At 44.2% G+C, this 27577-nt stretch overlaps 1 protein-coding gene across 1 annotated transcript in view; it reads right to left on the reverse strand.

The window, feature by feature from the left end:
- Positions 1–159: 159 nt before the first annotated feature.
- RIN3 (Ras and Rab interactor 3) overlaps positions 160–27577 on the reverse strand; it is a 107292-nt gene continuing 79874 nt past the window's right edge. The window contains exons 7-10 of the mRNA XM_034769578.1: positions 26351–26659; positions 11153–11284; positions 7283–7446; positions 160–1531 (exon numbers count right to left, since the gene is read on the reverse strand). Of these exons, the coding sequence (XP_034625469.1) occupies positions 1223–1531; positions 7283–7446; positions 11153–11284; positions 26351–26659 (914 nt within the window). The 3' untranslated portion in view covers positions 160–1222. The remainder of the gene's footprint in view (positions 1532–7282; positions 7447–11152; positions 11285–26350; positions 26660–27577) is intronic.

A 27577-nucleotide genomic window follows, 5' to 3' on the forward strand; every position in this document is an offset into this window, starting at 1 on the left:
TGTCCATTCTTCACTCAAGAAGCAGAAAGCTGGCTTGAGGTTTTGTGTGCTTTTGCATCAGGACATTTTATGGAAAATTCAAGCCTGCAGTGAGATTCCATTGGCAGGTTCTGAGCCCTGGAGAATAGGAGTGGAGAAATCAAAAGGAACTTCAGCAAGTTCAGACTGCAACAGCATGTATTTACTCCTGTAACAACCTGAAGATACAAAAACATCTGAGAAAATAACAGAAGCACCCAGTACTGCCTGAAAAGGAAGTGATATTTTAAAAAAACTTCTCTGACCTTGAGTCCTTTCACTGATCTATTTGAAATCAAACAGTTTTTTTTATAATGAACGTTGCCTTTTCCCTCAGTGTTTTTACACTATCAAGTTATCCACAAATAGGAAGTGATTTTACAATGATCACACATGGAAATAAATACATTTAACCAGACATTACTGTACAACAGATTTGATTAAGGCTATTGTACATCTAAAATGATGGTGACGGAGTCTCAGTCTTTAAGAGGAAAAAATACATTGATGGAAGTGCATAAATTACACATTTCAGTGAAATGTATACCACACAGAAAGGCTTCTTCACGCACATACAGTATTGGATTTCATGTTCTGTTATTACATGTATTTCAAAGGTCAGTACATATAGCATAACATACCAGGGTACAGATGGAGTTCTGCTGCATGATACAATTCTATGCTTCTGAACAGATCAATCATGATTCATAATTTATTCAAACAGGATGAAATTCAGCCCTGTGCAGGGAATCAGCTCTAGGCACTCAAATCACATAAGTCCTCAAAAATAGGGTTTAAGTTGTGCATAGGCCCTTTACAGGCCTTCTGCATAGGTGACTCTCACCTATATAACTTATAATAGGATAGATACTCACCTCACTCTTCTATAAAAACTCAGGAGCAACTGATTAAGCTCCATTGTCCACATCCGTTATGAGTTTGTTTGTTGCCATAGGGAGGTTTTGAGGTTTAATACTTCAAGTTTTCCAAAGTAGGAACATTCCTATGAATACTCTGTTTGCTTCTGCAAATGGATTCTGCTGAGAAATGCCCAATAGTGAGACAGCATCTACAACTACTACCATGTCCACCACTGCTAAAAGGCTGAGCTCCAATATGCTCCTGATGTCAGAAGAACTCATAAGATAAAGTGTCTCAGTCTTTCAAAGACTGCAGCATACACAATACAAGAGCAGTTCTGCCATTATAAAAAGTCTGGCTCTTTGATGACTGGAATCTGTGTCTCTTCCTTGCATAGCAGTTTATAAATAAAATGGAAATCTTTTTTGGGTTCGCTCTTCAGAAGATAGGATTTTATATGATGGGGTTGGGCATCGTCAGCAAGCTGCAGGCATTTGTCGTCAACGTAAACAAAGAGCCCATAGTTCTGGGGATCCGACACCTCAAACTTCTCAGCGCATTGTTGGCCTAGCTGCTGAGTTGTCGTGTCTATCCGCGAGGCCATCGTCCGTGTCTGGGCACCAGTCTCCAAAAAGGAGATGGAGATGAAATCCTGCAAAGAAAAATATAGATCTAGATATAACACTCAAGTTCAGGCAATAAGGATAGATTGGATACTAAAGAGGGGCCTGAGATGCCATGTTCAAAAAAGTTTGTATTAGGATTTTGGTTCAGACCCAGTTCTGGAGCATTTAGGGATTTTCATTAAGAAAACACACAACCAAGGAAATTCACTGTTAGCAGGGCCGGCTCCAGCTTTTTTGCCGCCCCAAGCAACGAAGAGAGAGAAAAAAAAAAATTTGGCGGCCAGTCCTTCTCTCCGAGAGGGACTGAGGGACCCGCTGCCGAATTGCCGCTGAATACCTGGACGTCCCACCCCTTTCCATTGGCCGCCCCAAGCACCTGCTTCCTGCGCTGGTGCCTGGAGCCGGCCCTGACTATTAGACCCCTATCCCGTGAAGCGCTTAGCTTTAAACAAGTGATCCACCCCATTGAAGTCAGTGGGCCTGCTCACATGCTTAAAGTTAAGCATATGTGTAAGTATTTTGATGTTTTGGGGCCCTAGTGAGAATCTCCTGCTATGCAGAAGGTGCACGCTGAAATCGTTCCCACCCTCATCTGTGAGACATCATCCAGCAAGAGAGGAAGCAAAGGAATGTGCCATCATCATGAGTAATCCACAAGCTTCTCCTCAAGACATCAAGCCTCACAATCAGATGTCTCACAGGGGCAAGAGAAGACTTGGCTCATGGCAAACCTGTCAGATAATAATGTGGTGTAGTGTTTTCACACTCCTGCTTCAGTAGGGTGGAAATAAATGAATGATTGCTGTGGTGGTAAATTCCATTCAGATCCTAGCCTCAATAGTCAGGCCAATAATAATAATTAATGGAGATATCCCATCTCCTAGGACTGGAAGGGACCTTGAAAAGTCATTGAGTCCAGCCCCCTGCCTTCACTAGCAGGACCAAGTACTGATTTTGCCCCTGATCCCCAAGTGGCCCCCTCAAGGATTGAACTCACAACCCTGGGTGTAGCAGGCCAATGCTCAAACCAGGGAGCTATCCCTCCCCCCCAGGCCAAGAAAATGATGATTCCATACTTGATTTCTCCCAGGGAAGAATCTTGCATCACAGTTCTAGTCAGTTCATAGCCCCAATGGGAAGCACAAGGTTCAACTTCATTCTCATGAACGAAGATTTAAAAATTCCCCGCCCTTTGGTCAGAAAGTCCTCTGGTCTCCCAGCTCAAGTAGGAAAGCCGAGAAACGTGGGTTATTTTTTAAGATGACCTAGTGGAGGGCTCTGACTCTTGAAAAATGAGACTCAGCTCTGAAAAGAGACTAAGTAAAAACTTCTATAGAATTGCAAAGTATTCCTACTAACAGTTCATTTAGACCAGTGGTTCTCAACCCGTGGCCCAATTAGCACACAGCTGCGGCCCATGTGACATTCTCAGGGCCATACAGGTAGTATATATATTGTGTGGCTGTGGCCCAGATAACACATAAAAAGCAGAATGTGCAGCCCACAATGGTAAATAGGTTGAGAACCACTGATCTGGAACATTCCCCAGGCAGTAGTGTGCTCTTATCTCCTGTACATTTTCCAGTGATTTGTCCAGCCTATCGTGAAATGGCTCAAGGGAAGGGTAATTTGGTCGAATGTCTAAAAGGCAGACAGCTCACAAACAGTGAAGTGTTTTTTCATGGACGTTCTCTTTGTGACAAAGGGAGCACTGCTAACCCTGGCACTGCCAAAACTGTCCACAGCAACTTCTGTTCACTCTCCACTTTGACATTCATTGTTTAAGGGCTTCCTTGTAAATGGGTAGTAACTAATCAGGCCTCTCACTGAGAGAAATGATCTTTGCTGCCACCTTGTGGATGAAAATAAGGATTAATGTAAACTGTTTTAAAAATTTATTTTGTGCTTGGGGAAGGTGCTGGGTTGGCAGCATATTTATCCACTGACCAGGTGCAACAACAGGGAGCAGCTACAGAAGCATTGACAGCCTCCCTGCTCGAGTGCCACACCTCTGACTTGGAAGGACATCTAGGGAGGAGAGGATAACCCAATCTCCCTGCCCCATTCTGTCCTTGGCTTCTCTGCCAAGACTGCCGAGAGTGCTTATTAGTGTCAACTCTGAGAATGTTTTTTATAATGGGGATAGCTCTCCAAGTAGTCATTGGAGAGAGACAGCCATCTCATTAGTAACAATTGTCAGCCTCCATTGGCATAAACCCTATTCAAGCTGCTTCTTGAGATAACATCACAGTAAGGGAACGCAGCAGCCCTGGGTAGGCTAGTTACTTCCATCTTGTCCGTCTCCAGGACATCCTACAGTCTTTATTTACTCCTGAGGCATTCTGCACCAAAAATAAATAAATAAATAAATAAAATTTTGCGCACAATATTTTAAAATTCTGCAAAATTCTGCAAATTTTATTTGTCAAATAAATGTGGAGGCTCCAGCATGGCATTGGGAAACACAGGCCACTGTCTGCACAGAGGTGGGAGATCACTGTGCAGCTCCCCCTTGGACACGGACTCAGCAGTGAGGCTGCACCCAACCCTGGCATAGCACAAGGACAGGGCCTGCCCCAGAAACACCCCGGGGCCCCGCCCCCTCTGTGCCAGGTGCACCAGGTGTGGGCAGGCAGGCTCAGCAAGGCAGGATCCAAGTGTGGAGGGGCTCAGTGTGAAGGGATGCAGGTGTGCATTGAGAGGGTTCTGTGTGGGGCAATCTGGGTGTGGGCGGCTCAGTGGGGGATCCGGGTGGATGCACAGGGGCTTGTTGGGGGGTTCTCGGTGCAACAGTAATGGGACTCTGTAGGGGGGTCCAGGTGAAGGAAGTTGGGGCTCAGCAGGAGAGGTGTCTGGGTGTGGGAGGGATAGAGCTTGGCAGGGAGGTCTGGGTGTGGAGGACTCAGTGGTGGGATCCAGGTGCAGCTGGTTGGGACTCAGTAGGGTGGGGATCCAGGTGCAGGTGGCTCATCATGGTGGTCCAGGGGCAGGGGGAGTGGGGCTCATAGGGCGGCTTCTGGATGCGGGGAGCTGAGGCTTGGCAGGAGGGTCTGGGTATGAGGGGGTCTGGCTGCAAGGCGGTTGGGCAGATGGGGGAGCAGCTCCCTGTACAGGGATCCCTCCCCGTGAGGAGTGATGGGTGCAGGAAGCATGGGGGAGGGGGAATTTGTAGAGCTTCCTACAGCCGGGGGGAGAAATCTGGGGGTGGGTCTGACACAGCCCCGGATGCTGTGCAGGGGAAGAGGAAGTCCCGTCCTCCCCAGCCCAACTGGGACTAGCAGCTGAGCTCAGCGCAGGGTAGGAGCCACCAGCTGGGTCTTCCCGCATCTCGCCCCCTGCCCCACAGTGGTTTACTTCTCTGCCGGCTGCCCTGGGCACCCGAAACATACAGCTGGGGAGGGTTGCATGACCGCTCTTGTAGCTTCCTTTTGCTTCCCCATCAGAAAGTCATTTTTCTGCAGGGAAGCAAAGAAATCTGTGGGGACATACATACATTCTGCACATGCGCAGTGGTGCAGAATTCCTCCAGGAGTAAATTTATTACACCACCCACACAAGCCAACTAGAGGAAGTGTTACATGGACGTATTGTACTAGTGACGGAAAACAGGCCTATTAAATAGGGGGTGGAGTGAGCCTTTATTTTCAGTTACACCCTCTTGTATATCAGCTATTATATAACTGGCATTTATGTTCTCTATCCCATCTATTTCAAATAGATCCTTTCCAAACTGTGTTTATGGACACATTCTCCCATCAGTGTGTATATGTGGTTGTTGATAATGCTAATGGGAATCACACAACAGAATATATCCATTAATCCAGAAGAATATATCCATTCAGATTTTCAGCTTGTCTTCAGAACTCAGACCATATTGCCCTGGGATTAACCCCATTGCCTCTGCCTGCCTGCCTACAGATTTACAGATTCTCCACTCTTTTTTCTTTTCCCTACCTTTAGTGCACTCTCCTTGTAATTTCTTTGAATTCCATCATTACAATAGTAAACCCTTTGGGTTGCCCTAGGGGAATTCCTAGGAGTGACCTTTGATGTGAGGGGCTAGAGATCAGGATCTGGCCCACAGCTCAGATCCTGAATTAGGTCACCAGTGAAAAGGAGTTTTCTGGGTTTAAAAGCCGGCTTGGGTAACTTTATGATCAGTACTGCTGCTCCTCAGGGGCAATGTCTGTTGTAATTCTGTGTATGTGTAATGTCTAATCAGAGCAACCTCCTGCTGTTCGGGCTCCCTACTTCTCTCAACTCTGTCCAAAATTCTGCTGCAAAAATCAGTTTCCTCCTCTGATATTAAAACCAGGCCACGCCCGTGTTGATATCCCCTCAATGGATTCCACTAGCCTTCGCATCAGCCTCACTTTTAAGAGATTGTTGGATGCTGCTGTGACAAATATGGAAATTTCCTGACTTATCCCCAGGAGACGTCCATTGTATTTGATGAATGGTTCATGTATTATTGTGGGCCAGGACTGCATGTAACTTCTTGAGGGAGTAGCTGTGGCAGATGTAAGACTTGGATGATCAAAGGACTATACTGAACAAACGATTTTTGGGACTGTACGTATGAAGTGGATTTCCTGGGCTATATGTGGGGGAGGTGAATGCAAATCCCTCACTTTTGGTTATGAAAAAACCAGCCTTCTGAAGCTATGCCCTGAGATGGGAGGTGAGGGGGCACTGTCTGCTGATTACTTGTTACATGAGGCCAAGATCAAAGGCCCCAGCTGTATAGTGGAAAGACAGAGCTATTCGTGAGGGTGCTAGTTCTGAGCTGAGGCTGTTCTGAACTGTTCACCACAGAAAACACCCTTGGTGGGGTTTGAAGGACTGACTCCTAGCAGAGCCCTTGTTTGCATTGGGGAGAATGGTGATCTCTGATAAGCTTATTAGCATGTGTGTAGGTTCTTTGATGGGTTTTAATATGTTTTCTCTGTAGTACTTTCACCTTCAGAGTAAAGGTGCTTGCTTAGAAAGATCTGCGTGGTAACCTGTGACTGCTGGCAATTACAGCTGTTCACAGCCTTTGAAGAGAAAGCCTGGCTTGCTGGGAATATTATACAGTATAGGCAGGAAACTGTGCAACCTGGAAAAACACTGGTCAGGAGGGACAGAAACGTGGGTCTACACAATGGAGAAATGACAGCTGAGGAGTTGGGAGCCCAGATTGGCTGCCCTTGAGGGGCCATGGAGGGCAGGGACGGATTTACACCTTACACACCCTTAAGCACAGCATCTTCAGCGCTCCCAGTTTGCCTACAGCTGACTTTCATGTTGCACACAGTTTTAGAGAGGTAAGGCACCCCTAGAATGACAGTGCTGATAGGTACATGCCTACTGTGCCTAACTGGAAATCTGGCCCTGATGGAGCGGGGATACAGATGCAGTTGCCCCGAACTGTGACAGCTGATATCGCTCTCTCTTAGTTTTTTATTTTCATTTCTTTCTGCTCCTCCTCTTCTTCCTCCTGCTCACACCTCCCAGTTCTCACAGCTCCCTTTGTAGCTTTCTTCCATTCTGCACTTCCTTGCTTCTTCCATGGTGCCCAGCACAGAATGTAAGCTCTTGGGGATAGAAACTTTGACTTCCTCTATCCACAGTGCAGTGCCTAGCAAGCAGATGACGTGCACTGAGTAACAGTATTACTAATCGCAGGGAATAATTGCTGCCCCGTGTGAAACCTGGTTTCCAGTTGGAATTTTCATCTGCGTCTCACACTATGAAATCTGCACTCTCCACCACCCCCTTCTCCCAGAGCTGCTGACCTGCACAGACGAGCGGGACGCCCGGGCCTTGTTGAGCGTTCTCCGCCTCTCCCAGCGGTGAATGGAATCCTGCACTTCCATGCTCAGCTGCCGAGTTACTGTTATCTTATCATAGTTCTTGATGTGCTCCAGGGCTCCATAGGTGGTAGTTAAGTAATAGGAACCTACAAAAAGACAAGAAGGTCCCAAAACATCATCACACCTGAATCTACCATGACGTTGTCCTTCCCTCCTCCCTGCTTCTATGTTCATTCACCCATTGTGAATTGGTTAAATCTGAGATTGTGAGCTCTGTGGGGCACGGATTGTCTTTACATTGGTTGTAAAGCGGGGTCCTGACCTTTGTTTGGCATGCATAGGTGTAACTGCACTAGAACTAATAAATAATGATCACAGGGCTCTTCATTCCATTCTGGTTGATGTAGCTGCAGATATAACACATGCGCTACCTAACCTGCTTGTGTCACTTCCCTCACTCACAACTGGGAAGGAGCAGTGACTGCAGGCTGGCACGCTGTGGGTTTTAATTGATATTTTAAAGTTAAACATAGAATTCATGTAAATTAATACAGCATCCTCTTTCATGGAGAAACCCAAATCACCAACCTTCCCTTAGATTGTAAACTCTTTGGGGCAGGGACGGTCCTTTCATTCAGTATTTGTACAGCACCTAGCACTATGGGGATCCTCGTCCATGATTGGGGCTCCTAGGTGCCATGGTAATACAACTAATAATAATGTACATGTAAGTAACTAGAGTGGAATGAATCATTTATATTTTGGTTCCGTGGCCTAAATGAAAAACCAAAAAGTATTTCATTTTGGGTCAAACAGAACATTTTTCAACCTGAAACAAAATCTTTTTTTTTTCATTTAATCTAGGGTTGGGGTTTTTTAACTTTTTTTGCCTTTTTAAATAAAGCTAGCTAAATGTTGAAATGAAACCTTGTTTCAAAATGAAAACATTAAATATTTTGTTTAAAAATGTTGGAATAAAACATTTTGACTTTTTGAAAAAAAAATTCTCTTTTCCAACTGCAACTATTCATCAAATTCAACCCAAATTTGCAACTAGTTTTAGTTGACCCCAAACTGCATTTTTCAGTGAATGTACTATTAGTTCAAAAAATTTCACCCAGTCTATTAGTAACTAACTAACTAAGAGAGGGAAAGGGTATAATATCTACCTATCCATTGACAATGAGCATATTGCAACCAATCCCGTCTACCGTGGAACTTCCTGAAGATCCTAGTGCTTGGAGCACTGGCAGTGCTGGTCTCCAGGCGTATGGTATGCCCAGTGCACTACCAGACAAATTTCTAAAGGGTGGTGAGCCACAGCACCTGCAGCGGGGTCGGGTACAGCATTACTGGTAGGTGCTAGGGAGGCAGAAATCTCTAATGAAAGAGCAAGGACTAGAACCTAGACATTCTAATGTCTGGTTCTGAGCATTCACCACAAGGGGGTAATCGTAATGCTCAGTCATCTAGTTTACCATTGAAATCAAACCAATTGTTTCCAGATTTGCCAGTGTATCATTGTACAGTAGAGACAGGCTAAGGAAGCAATTTTCATATATGGACCAGGATTCTGTTTAGACTAAGGTAAAAGGTTGGGATTTGAGACTAGATCAAACAGGTGTTCACTTTCTGATTTGAACTGGATGGAGCTGAAGTTTCACAAGCTTTTTCTTGAGAGATCCATGCTAGAATCAAAATTGTAGGGGCAGGTTTGGGTCCAGGATTTGAACCCAAATTCAAAGGGATTTGGATTTGAGGTCCTGAGTCTAACACAGGGGTGGCCAACCTAAGCCTGAGAAGGAACCAGAATTTACCAATGAACATTGCCAAAGAGCCACAGTAATATGTCAGCAGCCCCCCATCTGCTACCCCCTCCAGCTCCCAGCATCTCCCACCCACCGGCAGTCCCACCAATCGCACCTCCCACTCTTCCCCATGCCTCCTGCCCGCCGCAATCAGCTGTTTCGCAGTTCGCAGGAGGCTCTGGTGGGGAGGGGGGAGGAGTGAGGGCATGGCAGGCTTGGGGGAAGGGGGAGGGGTGGAGTGGTGGCAGGACCTGGGGCAGAGCAGGGGGTTGAGCAGTGAGCACCCCCCGGCACATTGGAAAGTTAGCATCTGTAGCTCCAGCCTCAGAGTCAGCGCCTATGCAAGGAGCCGCATGCACCTCCGGAGCCACAGGTTGGCAATCCCTGGTCTAACCCATTTCTAACTGGTATCTTTCACAGTTCTTGCTGGCTTCCAGGTTTGTCGTCTCATTCTTTATGAAAACAAATGAAAATATTAAAAGGCTGCAGATGACCAAAATGGCCACTAGATGGCAATTCTGCAACATACATATCCTCCCTGTTCTGTGGGCTCTCTCTAGTGCAGTGGTTCCCAAACTTTAACAACCTGTGAACCCCTTTCACTAAAATGTCAAGTCTTGCGAACCCCCTCCTAAAAATGAATATTTCCAGGGATTTTCTCCTTTACCTGAGTATAAATTATAAAAGCAGTGATCTTGGAAATATAAAATTTGTTTTTATGACATGCTTATTACACACTATTTATTATTAATTATTATTCATCATTACAGTATTTTATTACATTATGAAAATGGCAACACTCCAAGATCTCACTTTCCTTACGTAGCTTGTAAGACTTTGAATAAGCCTGTTATAAGGCAAGGCTCCCATGTTTCATCAAAGAGTATCAGATGTGAAATAGCATGAAGGTATTTAAGAAGACAACTTGAAGAGTTCCTCCTACACAAGCATTCAGGTCTTGAGCAGTCCAGGCAAACAACGCACGTTACAACAAAGCTTAAACTTATTGTTTTTAAAATTATTATGAAGAACACTAACTGCCTATTTAATTTTAAAACCAGCAAAAAATATCCACTTCCCTTTCCATTTCTTATAAGGAGTCTTGAAGTTTAAATCTCAGTGTGATAGATATGCTTGCTTTGATCTGCTTATCTCTTGGAAATCCAGGGGCTCTGGGCTGCTGGCTCTATGGGGTCCCTATGGACAGCTCTGTCCGCCATTAGGGAATTTTTTCCCGAGAACCCTCTGTAACATTTTGTGAACCCCCAGGGGTTCACGAACCCCAGTTTGGGAACCACTGCTCTAGTGCTTCCTCTGATTGTTAATGAAACTCACAGTAATTATCACGGCTGGCCAGACAAATGATGTTTAGAAAACACTTTACTTAAAACAATATTTTCAGAAACACACCAGTCTCCTAGCACAGGAGGCAAAGCAATTTAATTTCCCCTGTTCAGAGAGATCTCCCCACTGCAGTGAATGTTACTCCACCCCCTTTGGACATCACTGGGTATTTATCACTCAGATAACATTGCCAAAGGGGTCAGCTGGGTTACACAAACATCCTGGGGGTTGACAATTAGGCATGATCAAAGACATACCAACCAATTATAGCAAAGGGATCTTTTCTCATTAGAATAATTAAAAGCATTAGCAGAATATATTACCAAAGTTTATTTTTAAATAGAGACAGTTAAGTTTCTAACACCTGGGCCAAGGTCTTCAAAACGTCTCTGCCTCTTACATCTGTATTTAGGTAGCTAAATTAGTGGTTTGATTTTCAGTAAGGCTGAGCACCTGCTGCTCTAACTGAGGTCAGTGGGAGCTTCTGGGTGCTCAGCATTTTTGAAAATCTGCTGATATATTTAGAAACCTAACTTTGGGTCACACCATTTTGAGGCATATGGGGGAAGCTTACACTACAGCTGCCTGACCCTAGCTAGAGCTCTTTATCAATTTCACAAACCCTACATGCATCCTGCAGAGAAGTACATCATCATTTCCAAAGGGAACATGTTTCCCATGAGAGAAGGCTCTTTCTCACCCTCGCCCAACTGCAGAGCAGGGTCCATGAGCTCCATCATATACTCCACATTCAGAAGCACCTCAGTCAGGTTGCTGCGGGCCAAGACGTACATGAGCACCGGGAGGAAATCATCTGCACCATAAGGCTTCCCTGCAACCAAGAGGAACACACCCAGGTATCAACAGGTTATCCAGAAAGGCGATGGTTCTGATACAGAAGTGCCAACTCCCCATTAAATGGCTCCTACGTGAATAATTTCCTTTGGGTTACGTCAGCTAAAGGGTTCATAGCTCAAAAATGCCAATGAAAGAACACTGAAAAATTTAAAATTAAATAACAGTCAAACAAGCAAAAACACCCCCCCAACACTAAACTTCAAGCACAAAATATCAGGTTGAAGACACAAAGAAGAACAAAGATTCTTTACCAACTAAAATCAAAATGTGTTAGTTATTATGAAACACAAATAAGAGAGAATTGTGGATTGACACAAAGGCTGAATTCTTCTCTCTTGAAGTTCAGTCTGTTGCTGTTCAAAAGTGCAGTACCTGTGGTCTGAGTTGCTCCCATCAGCAGAGTGGATTACAAACTCGTGTACCCTTTGGGTTCATCCTCATTCTGTGTATCTGACTGTAGAACCGGGGGTTACAACAAAATATGAGACAGACCATGGGGAATAGTAAAAGCAGTATATTGAAAGCGGTTCTTAGGGCTGGAATCCTGCTTTCCTGTTCCCTTAGGAGGTGACTATCGTACCGTGAGCACTAGATTACAATGGATGCCCCAAGGAAGCTGGGAGCCAAGGAGAAGTATTTCTGTATTCAGGGCATTAAGATGTAAAAACAAAAAGCTTTTCTGTAGTACTGGTGATCAAACCAGTTTGGAGACTTGGTTTGGAGACCAGTGGCAGAGCCAATAGCAGAGTGAGGCTGACCAGTGGCAGAGTCAAATATAGCGCCCATATTTAAAAAAAGAGAAGAAAGAGAACCCAGGGCACCACAGACCGGTCAGCCTCACTTCAGTCCCCAGCAAAATCATGGAGCAGGTCCTCAAGGAATCCATTTTGAAGCACTTCGAGGAGAGGAAGGTGATCAGGAACAGTCAACATGGATTCACCAAGGGCAAGTCATGCCTGACCAACCTGATTACCTTCAATGATGAGATAACTGGCTCTGTGGATATGGGAAAAGTGTGGATGTGATATACCTTGACTTTAGCAAAGCTTTTGATACGGTCTCCCACAGTATTCTTGCCAGCAAGTTTAAGTATGGATTGGATAAATGGACTATAAGATTGATAGAAAGCTGCCTAGATTGTCGGGCTCGATGGGTAGTGATCAGCGGCTCGATGTCTAGTTGGCAGCCGGTATCAAGCAGAGTGCCCCAGGGGTTGGTCCTCGGTCCGGTTTTGTTCAACATCTTTATTAATGATCTGGATGACGGGATGAATTGCACCCTCAGCAAGTTCGCAGATGACACTAAGCTGCGGGGAGAGGTAGATATGCTGGAGGGTAGGGATAGGGTCCAGAGTGACCTAGACAAATTGGAGGATTGGGCCAAAAGAAATCTGATGAGGTTCAACAGGGACAATTGCAGAGTCCTGCCTTAGGAAGGAAAAATCCCATGCACCGCTACAGGCTGGGGACCGACTGGCTAAACAGCAGTTCTGCAGAAAAGGATCTGGGGATTACAGTGGATGAGAAGCTGGATATGAGTCAGCAGTGTGCCCTTGTTGCCAAAAAGGCCAATGGCATACTGGGTTGTATTAGTAGGAGCATTGCCAGCAGATCGAGGGAAGTGATTATTCCCTTCTATTCAGCACTGGTGAGGCCACACCTGGAGTATTGTGTCCAGTTTTGGTCCCCCCACTACAGAAGGGATGTGCACAAATTGGAGAGAGTCCAGCGGAGGGCAACGAAAATGATTAGGGGGCTGGGGCACATGACTTACGAGGAGAGGCTGAGGGAACTGGGCTGATTTAGTCTGCAGAAGAGAAGAGTGAGGGGGGATTTGATGGATATTAGCCAGGATGGGTAAGGAAGGGTGTCCCTAGCCTCTGTTTGTCAGAGGGTGGAGATGGATGGCAGGAGAGAGATCACTTGAGCACTGCCTGTTGGGTTCACACCCTCTGGGGCACCTGGCATTGGCCACTGTTGGTAGACAGGATACTGGGCTAGATGGACCTTTGGTCTGACCCAGTACAGTCATTCTTATGTTATGTTCTTATAGCAGCCTTCAACTACCTGAAGGGGGGTTCCAAAGAGGATGGAGCTAGGCTGTTCTCAGTGGTGGCAGATGACAGAAGAAGCAGCAATGGTCTCAAGTTGCAGTGCGGGAGGTCTAGGTTGGATATTAGGAAACACTATTTCATTAGGAGGGTGAAGAAGCACTGGAATGGGTTACCTAGGGAGGTGGTGGAATCTCCATCCTTAGAGGTTTTTAAGGCCTGGCTAGACAAAGCCCTGGCTGGGAAGATTTAGTTGGTGTTGGTCCTGCTTTGAGCAGGGGATTGGACTAAATGACCTCTTGTGGTCTCTTCCAACCCATAAATTCTATGATTTTATGAATAGGCACCTTTCCCCGGCGTCTTTTAACTATATGCATGGCATCTTTTCAAGCACACACTCATTCCCCCGACCCCAAATCCCTGGTTGCCCTTAGTTACAAAACCTGGCTCCACTGCTGTTGGAGATGTAGAATCTTGAACTACAGAACTACAATATTGTTATAGCCACAGCACCTTGGGATGAGCTCTCCTCAGAGCTACTGAGCTAAGCAACGTCAGGCTGAGTAAATATTTGGATAGGATACCTTTAAGGTAAACGTACCTTCTACAGGAAGTAATACTGATGGGGGTGAGGATGGTCTTGTGCTTAAAGCATCCTTATAGACAGAGTGAGTCTGTGAAGTGATCCATATTTATGGTATGTAAATCTCTTTGGGATCCTTTCAAATGAAAGGCACTATATGTAAACTCTTATCAGTATAAATCATTACAGCTCAAAATAGGATCCAAGGAGAAGTTCCATCAGATGAACTATGAAGAACCTGAGGTCAGCATTTCTTATCTAGAAGCTGTTCATCTCATTTTGAATTGGTGTGCTTTTTGTTCATAGTGTACAGTATATGCATGATAAGGTTGCTTCACAAGTCCATCTTTCAGGATACCCAGATATGAACCATCTTCATAAACCAAGAGCACTTTCAATCTCACCGTGATCATTCATGGTGCCTGCAATGTTCAGACATTTTCTCTTTTATGCATCTATGTCAGGGATCGGCAACCTTTCAGGAGTGGTGTGTCGAGTCTTCATTTATTCACTCTAATTTAAGGTTTCGCGTGCCAGTAATACATTTTAACATTTTTAGAAGGTCTCTTTCTATAAGTCTATAATATATAACTAAACTATTGTTGTATGTAAAGTAAATAAGGTTTACAAAATGTTTAAGAAGCTTCATTTAAAATTAAATTAAAATGCAGAGCCCCCCGGACCGGTGGCCAGGACCTGGGCAGTGTGAGTGCCACTGAAAATCAGCTCGTGTGCCGAAGGCGACACGCGTGCAATAGGTTGCCTACCCCTGATCTATGTCATGTCTTGGCTTCATTGGTTTGGGATTGGCCACATATGTCTCACTCCTTAATCATTTGTCCGGACTCCAAAAAAAAATAAAAAATAAAAAAAAAATCTATCCCTGATGTAGCTTTGGTAAGTTACACCAAGGCTGATTTTGGCCCACATTCTAGATGTCCTTCCATGTAGGGAATAAATTCCTATTCCTCAGCTGTTCCCACTGACTTGTTTCAAGTCTTTGCCATGAGTCAGCTTTCCTTATTTGTCATATATAGTTGACATAAGTTCTCCTTTGGCAGAGGAAGATCTTCTGCTGGAGTTTTAAACAAATACAAGCCTAGTTCTCGATAAAAAATGTGACTTTAAAATAAACCAGAAAATGTATCTAATGAGCAGACAGTCAGATGAGTTAAAACAGAGTGCCTGAGGCTGTAACTGTTATATTCACTTCTGAAGCCGTAAGTTAGACTAGTTTGTATAGAGTCAGCACATATGGTAGAAGGAATCTGCGGCTCTATTCAGTGAAAGTAGAATTAACACTTTCTGTTGTTTAAATGTGCAGTCAGTTAAATGATGTTGCAGGTCCTTAGCCAAACCATAAAAGGGCTTCATTGTTTGATTAGTGTCTGGCTGGATGTTTTATTCATACTGCTACTAAGGCTTATGTTTCTATGAAAGCTTGAGTTGGTTCGCAACACAGGGCCAAATTCATCACTGCCATAAATATTAATCTAATAGGAATGTATTAATATTACTGCTATTAAAGCATTGTGCAGCTGGGAAAATTACTCAATGGAGACATGGAGGACTGGAAAAACCTCAAGGAGAAGGGCCTGGATTCTGATCTCACATACACCAGAATCGATTAGGAGAAATGCTATCAATGAAGTCACACTGGTGTAAAACCAATGTGAGGGAGCATACAATCAAGCCTCAAGGAATCTGCTGAGCTTCATTTTTTCTGCCCCTTCAAATGTTTTATTTAAGTTCTGAAGTAGCTGGTGGACAGAACTAGACCAGCATGCCTGGAAACTCAAATTTTCTAGGGAGCCCTAGAAAGATACACTACTGCTGCAAGAGTGCAGCCTTCAACCTGTTGCCCCACATCTCAGCTGGAAGGACCACCCTTAGGAGGGAGAGGGTAAGTCAGTCTTTATGACTCTTCTGTGTCCTCTTCGCTGAGACGCCCAACATGGATATCTGTTTGTGATATGAACATTTGTCCACTAGGACCTGCACTCAGACCACCAACTTCTTTCAAAAAGCTCACCAATTGACTCCCTGGTGGTGTTAACCTGCCATCCTGTGCTAGACTCAAATCAGGGACATGGAAGTGAATAGTTCTATGTACACTCCCCTGAGCCAGCTAGACCTGACAGGGGATGATACTCTTCCAGGACTCTTACAGAATCTCTCCATTTCTGTTTTGTTGACTAAGCTTTGTATTTACAACCGGGCTTTGAGTCAATTATTTTTCATTCCTATCCTATCTCATTTCCATAAGCTGATTTAGCAGCTTTGCTCACCAGTCCTTATTATAAACCTCTCTCAATTTTAAGATGTGATAGAAATATTATTTGAGAAAGACTTCTGCAGTGCCAGCTGTTTGCATGACTTAATTATTGGAATCTGACATCCACTTTTTTTTTGTTTTGTTATTAATGAGCTCAAACTAGGGAGGTTTGTGGCATACGCTCACAATTTGCACATAATAGTTAACTTAATTTCAGTCTACCTCTAGGAATACAGGTCCCGATGGCTGAGCCGCCACAACTGCAGATGAAATCAGTGGGAGTTGTAAGCACGTGCTGTGAAGAAACATTCTCTAGGGGTTATGGCATTAGCCTTGGACTTAGAAAACCTGGGTTCAAATCCTTGTTTTGCACAAAGTTCCTGTTGGATCCTGGGCAAGTTACTCAGCCTCTCTGTGCCTCAGTATCCCCACTAGGGATAATAGTACTTCCCTACCTTGCAGAGGTGCTGTGAGGGGCTTAACTAGTACAGTAACAGGGGGCATATAAGTACTTAAGAAAACGCCATTGAAAATTGGGCTCATGATTTTTTTCCCCCATCATATTACTGACTTACTACTTGATCCGGAAATTTCTCAGCACCTCGTGTGACGTGCTGAGCAACTTCATCTCCCAGCAAAGTCAATATTGCTTAGCACCTTGCAGGATCAGGCTCTTCTTGCACCAGGACAGACCAAAAGGATAAACTCCAATTCCGGTGAAACCCAGTGTATCTCCACTGATTTAAATGGAGCCACAGCAGCTTGTGGCAGTGCTGATTTGGCCCTCCCTCTAAAACGGGCTGATCTCAACCCTTGAGACGTTTGAAGGAGGACAGATCCAGATGTGTCAGAGCTCAGGCCCATCTCTACTCAACATGGATGGGGTTTAGATCAAAAGATCAGGTCAGTTCTTTTTTACTGTAACTGGCTCGTCCAGCCTTATTGAAAACATCCATGTTTAGTTCGTATCTTTCACAGAAAAGCTCATTAACAGCTTGCAGAATTACATCCTGCTGTCACCCCTCCCCCCTGTCCCAATTGCTGTCTCGAGTTCAAGGTGGAATTGTCCCACTCCAAATCAGACTTGTTTGCTTTTTTTCCAATGACAGGAAACATTTGTTTCATAAACATTCATAAGAGGCTTAAAATAAGCCTTCTCCTCTGCCACAAACTCATCCTATTACACTCAAGGCAAAGTGTTTGCAATATCAGCGGCTGGCTGTGCTGCAGCGCTTGAATGGAATTGGTATTAATTAAATGCATGGTTAATGCGATTGGAATTCTGTCCGAGTTTCCATAAACAAACTAGGGCTCTGTTCTAACACATTCATGTATATGCTTCTTCAGTGGCTCTTCTGTCCAGTAGGGATGATAATCATCATAAGTAGGTTTGGAAGGATTCAATGTCGGTAAACTTTAATTTCATCGTACACACACAAAGTGATGAAAAAATATTTCCATCAATAATAACTGTGATCTACAGCTAGTAAAAGTAAGAAAAATGCTCCTTCTGAACTTCTTAGAGTTTGATTTAGGGATATTTACTTTGTATATTTTGACATGTGATGTTGACAATTTGTGTTTTAATGGTTATAAACTTTAACGTTTTGAATTTCAACATCTTCTGTCAAGAAACAATTATTGTTTGACCTCCACATAACTTCATGCGACTGAAAAACTAAATAGATAAAAATTAAAAAATGCTTAAAAATATACAATCGATTTTATCCATCAAAAAGATAAAAATCAAATTCTGCCAAGCCTAATCATAATATAGTAATAATACTTTGCATTTATATTGCATCAGCCATCCATCCAATGCTTTCAAGGCATTTTGAAAACACTCACGAATGAAGTCTCACAACATTCTCCTAGGAGTGAGGTGCAGGGGGGAGTCCCCAAGGCTGGGCTGAAGGGGTTGGTGAGTGAGTTCACCTCACTCTGACCCTGCAGCAGTAGCTCCTGCCCCACAGGGCTGGACCCCGCTTCCTGCTCTGGGTGTTGCAAGCCCACTACCAGACTGGGATTAGGGTTGCGGTGCCAGGGGGATTGATGCCCCCTGGGTGGGGCAAGGAGGAGGAGGAGGAAGAGGACACTGGCCATCACCCCCTATGAATGTGGACCCTGAGTGGGTTGCAAAAAAAGACACAATGCAGTTGGTGGGTCCCCTTACTAAAATGTTTGGGGACCACTGCCTTAATTTACAGGTCAGAGGCATTGGGAACTGGGATTGTTTAGTCTGCAGAGTGTCAAGTATCAGGGGGTAGCCGTGTTAGTCTGTATCTACAAAAACAACAAGGAGTGTGGTGGCACCTTAAAGACTAACAGATTTATTTGGGCATAAGCTTTCGTGAGTAAAAACCTCACTTCTTCGGATGCATCCGAAGAAGTGAGGTTTTTACTCACGAAAACTTATGCCCAAATAAATCTGTTAGTCTTTAAGGTGCCACCACACTCCTTGTTGTTTTAGTCTGCAGAAGAGAAGAATAAGGGGGGATTTGATAGGTGCTTTCAACTACCTGAAAGGGGGTTCCAAAGAGAATGGATCTAGACTGTTCTCAGTGGTAACAGATGACAGCACAAGGAGTAATGGTCTCAAGTTGCAGTGGGGGAGGTTTAGGTTGGATATTAGGAAAAACTTTTTCACTAGGAGGGTGGTAAAGCACTGGAATGGTATCAGAGGGGTAGCCGTGTTAGTCTGAATCTGTAAAAAGCAACAGAGGGTCCTGTGGCACCTTTGAGACTAACAGAAGTCACTGGAATGGGTTACTTAGGGAGGTGGTGAAATCTCCTTCCTTAGAGTTTTTTAAGGTCAGGCTTGACAAAGCCCTGGCTGGGATGATTTAGTTGGGAATTGGTCCTGCTTTGAGCAGGGGGTTGGACTAGATGACCTCCACCCACCTTCCAACCCTGATATTCTATGATTCTATGATCAATTCATATTGGCACTTTTAACCCAAAGCAGCAATTGTACCATATGAGATAAAGGATACTCTCCAATCCACCAGCTCTCATTAACAGTAGCCCTCATACAACATCTTCTGCCAGGCCTCTGTTTGCTACAAGGCAAAACTTATACATGGCATTATTCTCTCCCTGGTAAGCAACATGTGATAGTGAGCAACGTACAGGAGCATCTTGGATTCACTGTAAATAGATTCTAGAATCGCTTCAGCATAAACTGTTTATGCTCATGCCTCAAGTGCTTAAATCCTCCTTCAAATACACAAACAGTAGCTCAGCTATGCTACTCACGTTTATGCCTTGCTCAGTGGTACCTGCCATTATCAACTGCAGAACCCTACGTAAAAAGTGAATGGACAGGGTGCAATTAATGTTCATCGGGTTGATTGGTTTTACAGGGGACAAAAACAGGGAGAGGAAAGGTTTCTAATACAATATGACCTTACTACACTCTTGTTCTGTTCAAGCTAAAAGTGCAGTATGTGTGAGTCATACTAAGCACAGAATCCTACAAATAAGGACTATTAAGTTCACCTAGTCCATCCCCCAAGCCAGTGCAGACTTGTTCCTTGAAGTATATGATCCAGTGCTTGTTCAGTCCAATTTTAGGTGACTCAAATGAGGAAGTGTCTACCACTTCCCTCGGAGATTATTCCAGATGTGAATAGACCTAACTGTTAGAAAATTGTTCCTTTATTCCTTGGACCACCCTAAATGATTGCTCTCCCCAGCTTTGGCATTTCCAGCTTTCATATACTTGCAGACTTAGTAGTCATCATCTGATTAATCTATACCACTTTAGTTCTTTCAATATTTCTCTTTATACCAATCCCTAATTGATAGCTCCTTAATCGTTGTTCTTCCTTCATTTCCCTCCTACGTACCAACAACTTTCAGGCACCAAAGTGCCTAGAACTGATCACAGTGCTCTAGTTGTGGTCTTATCAGTTCCTTATGGTGAAGGACTGTCATCTCTTTGCTCCATAGCACATCGCATGTTTCTGTCTCACTATCACCCCAGATCTGTATTGCATTTCATAGTCCTTATGAAAAGAGTTTGAAGCACTGAAGGCCTGATTTTGATCTTACAGCAAATCAGGCCCTTCATGTTTTGTTAGGGGAAAGGATCTTTGCTAGAAGAATGACACAGGGTAAAACAGAATGGGGAAGTTGCAAGCTTCTTCCAAGAACACAGGGCACATGTGATATGAGTGTTATCCTGCTCTCATTATGTGCCCATTATGTGCCTTGAAGGAGGCAGCCGGTGGTGTGTCTGCAAATGCTAGAGCAGACTTAACCAATTTGTAGAGTCCCTCATCGGGGGCTGGAATTGCTGTTTACATCCTACATCCAACTACAGCCACAATTAGAACAGGTATCCACGTGGTGCACTGACAGCAGCTCTGCTAAGGAGATCTGAGCTCCAGGCTACTCTTTGCAACTCTTACAGCTTGTTGTGCCTTCTGGGATGAAGCTGACTTCCCCATCCTGCCTCAATTCCTTACACTGTGAGAGCTGGTGCTGCAGTTAACATGAAGGACACTCTTCCAAGCCACCATGGACTCACCCAGTGAGAGTCATATTTTACATTATCCATTAGACTGTGGCACTGTTTGATTTGCTATTTTTAAAGTATAACCATGCGAAGTATGTGCCTGATACACAGCCTCAGCATAGCAAGAAGAGCAGGATTGCAATAGAGGCCAAAATCTGCTTTTCTGAGCCTTTTCCTGCACATTATTGTTACTTACACGATTGTTATTTTTGATTGTAAGCTCTCCGAGGCAAGGTCCATCACCTACTAAATGTTTGTACGGCTGGTTGAGATGCCCAGGTGCTGCCACATTGAAATGTAATATTTATATTGCAGTAAAACCCAGAGGCCTCAATCAGGACTGCCACCCTGCTGCACTGGGCACTGTATAAACATATATGAAGACATGGGACTACCCATGGTTCCTACCCTGTAAAGCTTGCAGTCTAATCTGACCAGTGAGATGTGAAGGCGGGGGGAGGCAGAGGAATATAGTGATATACACACATATATAGATGTGCAATTTGTAAAAAAATTGATATAACTAGACCTATCCATAATTGGCTGATTTTTCACCAGCATGGTAGCAGAGGTGCATCTTGAGTAGGAATTTGGAGGAGGAGAGGGTAGTGGCCTGATGGATCAGTTCTGTGCATGAAGGTCAGAGTAAAAGGTGCAGAGATGCTTGTTCAGGAAGCTGACAAATGGGCAGAGAAGGCATGTGAATGGAGTGGAGGAGGTGGGGAGGACATGATGAAACACAAGAGCAGACAAGTAAGGAGGGACAGAATTGTGGAGGGCCTGGGAAATCAGAACAAGAAGCTTGACCTTGATGGAGAGAGAGCCAATGGAGAGATTCAAGAAAGAGGGTGTGTGACGGGGTGTGTGTACCCCACATAGGTTTGGAATGGGCCTAAGAGGCCAATTGACATACAGAGCTGTGCCTGGAGAGTGGGACAGGCTTAACGGAGGATGAGGCCCAGCTGAGGAGGTGCTGGGAGAGGACTATAAACAGAAGAAGTTGAGAGCAAAAGGAAGCTGCAGATAGTGTGCAAGGAGCTCTGCAGTTACTCTCTGGGACTAGAACATGGCAGGATAGATAAAAATCAAGAGTATTTTTGAAATACTGGAGAGGGAAGAGACTGGGAGGATCATGGAAGAAGCCAAAGGGAACAGTTGGTCCTGGGATCCTCTCCTGAATAGAAAAGTGTGGCAGGAGGCTAGGTGGGAGACAGCAGAGGGGAGCAGGCTCTGGTGGGAAGGCCTGACAAAACAGCAAGAACTGAATTTACAAGTAGAGAGCCCTGGAAGGCATCCAGTGGAGGCATGAAAGGTCAAGCCAAAAAGGGCAGAAGGGGTTTTAAGCCTGTGCTTTTTAGTTTGGGATTTTGTTGAGGGATTCCAGGGAAGGGCCTGGAGTGCACCAGCCATGACAGAAGGGTGACCCTACAGAGGTTGCAGCAGGGGAGAAGGCCTCAGAAAGGCTGGGTAGGAAGAACCAAAGGAAGGCAGCAGCAAGGAGTTGTCACGGCTGGATCGTGGCGTCGTGGGCAGAACTGGGTTCCCCTACTGGTATGGTGGCATGAGGCTGGAGGAGGGGACAAAGATGACAGAGAGCCCTGGGAAAAGGGAGTGAAGACCACAGGCCCAGAATTGGGGCTGAAGACATGATACAAGGTCTTGGTCACTGATTTGTTGGACTTTTTATTACCCCAGAAGGGATGGACTTAAATCATGACCTGGCTGGTGAGCCGAGGCATAAGAAGGGGCAGACCACCAGAGGACCAGTGCGGCCATTGGCAAGAGGCACCGGAGGGGAGAGAACCAGTACACCATGCCAGGCCACAAGAAGTTGCGTCAGTGGTGAGTCCTGTCTCTTCACAGGGTGGTATGGTGAAAGGAATGGGCAAGGAAGATGGATCTTGTCTTAGCTATTCCTTGTACTGGTCTGAAAATAGTGGATCAGAGCCATAGCTCCCTTGACTTCAAGTCAAGGGAGCTATTCCAGTTTTCACCAGATGAGGATCTATCCCATTGTGTTTAAATTCTAAACATAGCAAGTAGGGCTTTGGGGAATTTAACTGCAGCAAACTTACTGTGCATTTTTATTGTGTATCTTCAAGTTAAACTTTTGACATCAGGTTAAAGCTCTCTAACAAGTCTGCATATATGTGGGCTGAGCAACATTTTCTGCCAGGACACATCCCCCTACTTCCACTCACACATTTGTCTTCCTTGCTTCAGCAGTGAGAAAGCTGGAGACTCTACCTTTCTGCTCTGATTTTCTGTTGATTTTTATGAACAAATAAGGAATGGGGATTCACAGTTTTTAGAATTACTGCCGTGAATGTTGAAAGGGTCATGAAACTTCTAAGTCAGCCTGGGCTGACCGACGTATACACTGAAATCTCATCTTAAGAAACTGTGAATTCAGCATGGTTAAAACTGTGCCTCCCACCTTGGGCTTACACATTCCTCTCTTACCATGCACATAGGGGTTCTATCCTGGTTTTGATTACAGCTCTGTGAAATTATCACAATCCAGCTGAAAAAAAAAAACACACACAAAAGTGCCCTGGCCTGGGGTTTTGATAGAGGTGAACCTCAGCTATTGGATTTGGTTCCGAACTTTCCCAGATTTCACAGGTGTGAAGATTCAGAGTTCTGGTTTGAATTCCCCACTGTAAAGTCTGGAGAGATAAAATGTGTTCCTCTCTGGGCTCATCTCTAGTTTTAACGCAAACTTGAAACCCATCAAAACCCTCTTAATGAACTTGGGCTAATGTATGTGTGTGGATCAAAATCTTAAGAAATTGGCAGTTTTGCAGGGTTATGACACAAAATCAGGTGGACATTGGTACAATTGTGTTTTATCTTGAAATATTAGGTAGATTCTCAGACCTGACTTGTCCCTGAATTAGCACAAAGGAAACACAGCCAGCTGGGGAAGTCACACCAGATAGTGTAATTAGTTACTATTATTCTACAGTTACCATTCTTGTCACAGCTAGACTTCTGTCTTTTTGGCACAGGGAAAGGTTGGATTCGGACTCCATCTGCTCTGCAATTGGAAGAGATGGGAACTTACTGATTCAGTGATGAGCAAAAGGAGCTTAATGAAGTACAGATAATTATACAGGAAGCTGAGCACAGAGTGTACTCTTCCTATGTCAAGAATACTGCCTGGCCTTGAAGCTGGCCCAAAGAATGAGAGGGATTGGGTTCCTATTCTCTGGGTGACGAGGAGGGATAAAGAGAATTCCCAGCGCAGTGAAATCTGGTTCTGAACAGCCTAACGCACTTACTTAAATTTATGACTAGAGCTGTTTGGGAATTTTCCACTGGAATGCTTTTTTGACAGAAAATGCAGTTTCTGCAAATTTTTTGCCAAAAAATGTTGAATTGCTGTTAGGAAAATCAGAACGAAATATTTTGTGTCAGGTTGGTTTCACCTGAATTGGAATACTTTGTTTTGTTGAGCTAACTCCAAAATGCTTAGATTAGAACCAGTCCAAACATTAAACTTCCTTTCCCAATCAGCTCATTGCCTTATGGAAGTTGTAGTTTAGACCCCAACTCTCTTCTATGGACTAGACTCCCTGGAGGATTATATCTGTTATAATGCAATGTGGATTTCCCTCTGACCTATTGTATGGCACATTATGGGAGCTACATGAATCTGGGTGCATCATGGGAAATATATTCCAGCCAGGGACCTAGCCCCTGAGGAGAATGGGGCCATCAGTCTTTGAAACTACAGCTCCCAGGAGGCAATGAGCTGAACTGGGAAATATAGTGTAAATGTTTTGTAGAACTGATTTGAAATTCCAGTTCAACAAACCAAAATGAAACACTGAAATTTCAGGAATGTCAAAATGTTGTGTTTTGTTTTGATTAAAAAAATCTTAAAACAAAACGTTTCAACATTTTCAAATCAAATATTTTCAAAATTTCCATTCTACGACAAATTTTGAATTTTTAACCTTTGAGGCAAAAACAAATGTTGAAATATCAGAATGGCCTGTGGGACAGAAATTCTGAATTTCGCATAGCTCTAGTTATATCTGAGAAGCAATGCACAAGAATCGCATGGAGATTATACCAGATATGTGGCACTTAGGGTTAACACTTTGGCCAGTCATTTCAAAATGTGTTTTTAAGACTAAAATGATGATGAATTGTCTTAAATGTACAGTGCTGTGTACACCACCACAGTGTGTCCAAACATATTTTATTACATTTAAAGCCTATCTTGATAGGACAGATACACTAGAGAAGTGCAATAATGGCTTTCTAAGCCTACTGAAGCAATCATGAAATAGTAACAAACAATATTAATACTTTGCATCTACACAATGTCCTGGGGACACCCCCTGCACATTTCAGCCAAGGTTTTGGAAAGACAAAACCCAAGAGACTTTCCCCAAGGAACCCTTCTCAGGTTTCACACTTAGTCCAGTGCACTGTGGGACAGGACTTTGGGAGTTTAGGGAGAGCTATGTGAATACTTGTGACAATTTAGGAAATCTGTCTGGACAACTTAAAAATGCTGGTTGTTGTTATGAAATTATTATGCAGTTGTTACTATGAAAAGTGATGCATCATGAATGTCTCTCTGTCTCTGTGTATCCACCATTGCTGACAAACCTTTCAACATGTACCTCCCAAACGAGGGACAATGGTGGGCTGCTATTATGCAACAACTAGCTCTTTGGGACAATGGGTTTGCTTTTGCTGGGAGAAAATACTTCCTCCTCTTGTCTGAAAGGTGTGGGGAAGTGGAAAGAGTGTAACTTTCCCACGCAGGACAAAGAGACAGAGGTGACCAAACAGGAGGTTATAAAAAGACTCACGGACGGGAAGTCTCACAGGAAACCACACAGGAAGTTTGGAAAGGAGAGAGGAATCAACCAAGGTCAGAGTAGGCAAACTGGGGGAGAAGGTACCATGTTTCAGAACCCAAGATCAGGCACTAGAAGACCCTGACCCCAGCCCAAGGAATGGTCTGGAATTATGAGGAAACTGAGGCAGGGAAATGCATGCAGGGTTTATTATTTTTGTACAGATCTCTTTTTATGGGGGAAGTCTGAGGGGTCAGCACTGCTTCCAGGGACTGGACATTGCACCACATAGAAGATCTGTACTCCAAGAGTGCACCAAGAAGCCCTAAGACAGTGCCAGTGCCCAAGCTCCATCCAGATTCCAGAGGCTTAAAATACATGGAATCCAAAAGCTGGATCCCCTTACAGCAGACTCCTGAAGGCCAAGAGGAGGCACTTGAATGGACCCGAGACACTTGTGCAGGACAGACATGATGATCAATGAAGCTTATAGTCATGGACCTTGTTATCAGTGCTTTGATTCAAAGAACATTGACTCACTTGGGGTATATCTTATAACACCTTCTATTTGAGCATCTCAGAGTACTTTGCAAACATTAACTGATTAAGTCTAAGCATACCTCCATGAAGGAGTTATAGTAAACATACTAGCCACCAAGTTCACTATCAAACCAAAATCTTTCCATGTAACTGCAACAAAAGCCTTTTTCCTTGGGTACCATAGCCATGAAAAAAGCAAAGCAGAGATGGAGTGGACAGGGAGAGCAAATGTTTTAATAGATCTCTATTGTACCTGGGTTTCCCTGAGCCATGGAGTCATAGATGAGTTTGCAGGATTTCAGCAGTGTGCCAATCTTCTTCTCTGGGGAGTAGAACTTGTGCATGGTTGTAAACTTGTGAAGGATTTTTTCCAGCACAACAGTTTCGGGCACGCTGGTGGTGACACCCAGGTCAGTGGTGGTTGTGTTCTGTATGACCAACTGGTTCTCTTTCAGCAGCTGTAAGGATCCATCTTTGTTGTGGATTTCCCGTAAGTAGGAATCGATGGCATCTTTTAAAGGTTTCAGGACACATTTGTACAACGCTGACTCAACAATCACTTCTGCATAGGAAGGGGGAGATGGGAATAAGAGAACATGGGATCCATGAAAAAAAATTAACTTAGTAGCACAGACGCATCCCTAGACCAACCTAGTGCAGCTCCCATGCAAGAACCTGGGCCATGTCATCAGCAAATTTAATGGGCAGTGTCAGTTACAAGTGGGGTGCATTCAAATGCAGTTGGTAAAGTAGTGTCATTTGCATAAGGTTGGCATTCAGTAGGTGTGCCACGGGTAATTTACACACCAAAGGGGCAGACGGTGGTGGGGGACGTGTAACTATACGCACCATAAGCCATGGGCAGGTTTGAACCAGAGCACAATATCAAAACATACACTTCTACCAGTTGAACTAAAGGAGTAACTCCATTAACCAGAAGCAGTAGTGTGACACACATTTTACAAGTGCATTACTATCCTGTAACAGGACAGCCAACTAAGGGGAAGTGTAAAGTAAAGCAGAACCCCACTTTCCCACACTGCTCTTGGTTGCTTTTCCTTTAACAACTCTGTTTTTCCAGACCCTTATGTAGGTTACACTAGCTTACCGATATGTAGTAATTTACATCACATTTTACATCATCTGTGAATATGGCCCATGAAGCCTATTTCCTAACACTTGCTTAACATTCAACAGGAAAAAAAAACCCCACCCAGACAACAGCAAGCTTGAGAAACGACGGGAAATTGCATTACACCGGTTGCCTACTACAATAATATGGTTCAATGGCACTGCAGAACAGTGCAGCCGCTCAGACAGGGAGCAATGAAAACGTGGCAGTTATGTTTATGGACATGACGTGCAGCTCTTTTAAAGAATCTACTACAGGTTACAAGGGAGACAATTAATCTGTGTGCATGAGTGGCTAGTCTGGAGAAGAATCGGAGTCTGAAAATTTTTCCCATGGAAATCCCCACTG

This window comes from Trachemys scripta, chromosome 4 (assembly GCF_013100865.1).
Source record: "Trachemys scripta elegans isolate TJP31775 chromosome 4, CAS_Tse_1.0, whole genome shotgun sequence".
NCBI classification, from domain to species: Eukaryota; Metazoa; Chordata; order Testudines; family Emydidae; genus Trachemys; species Trachemys scripta.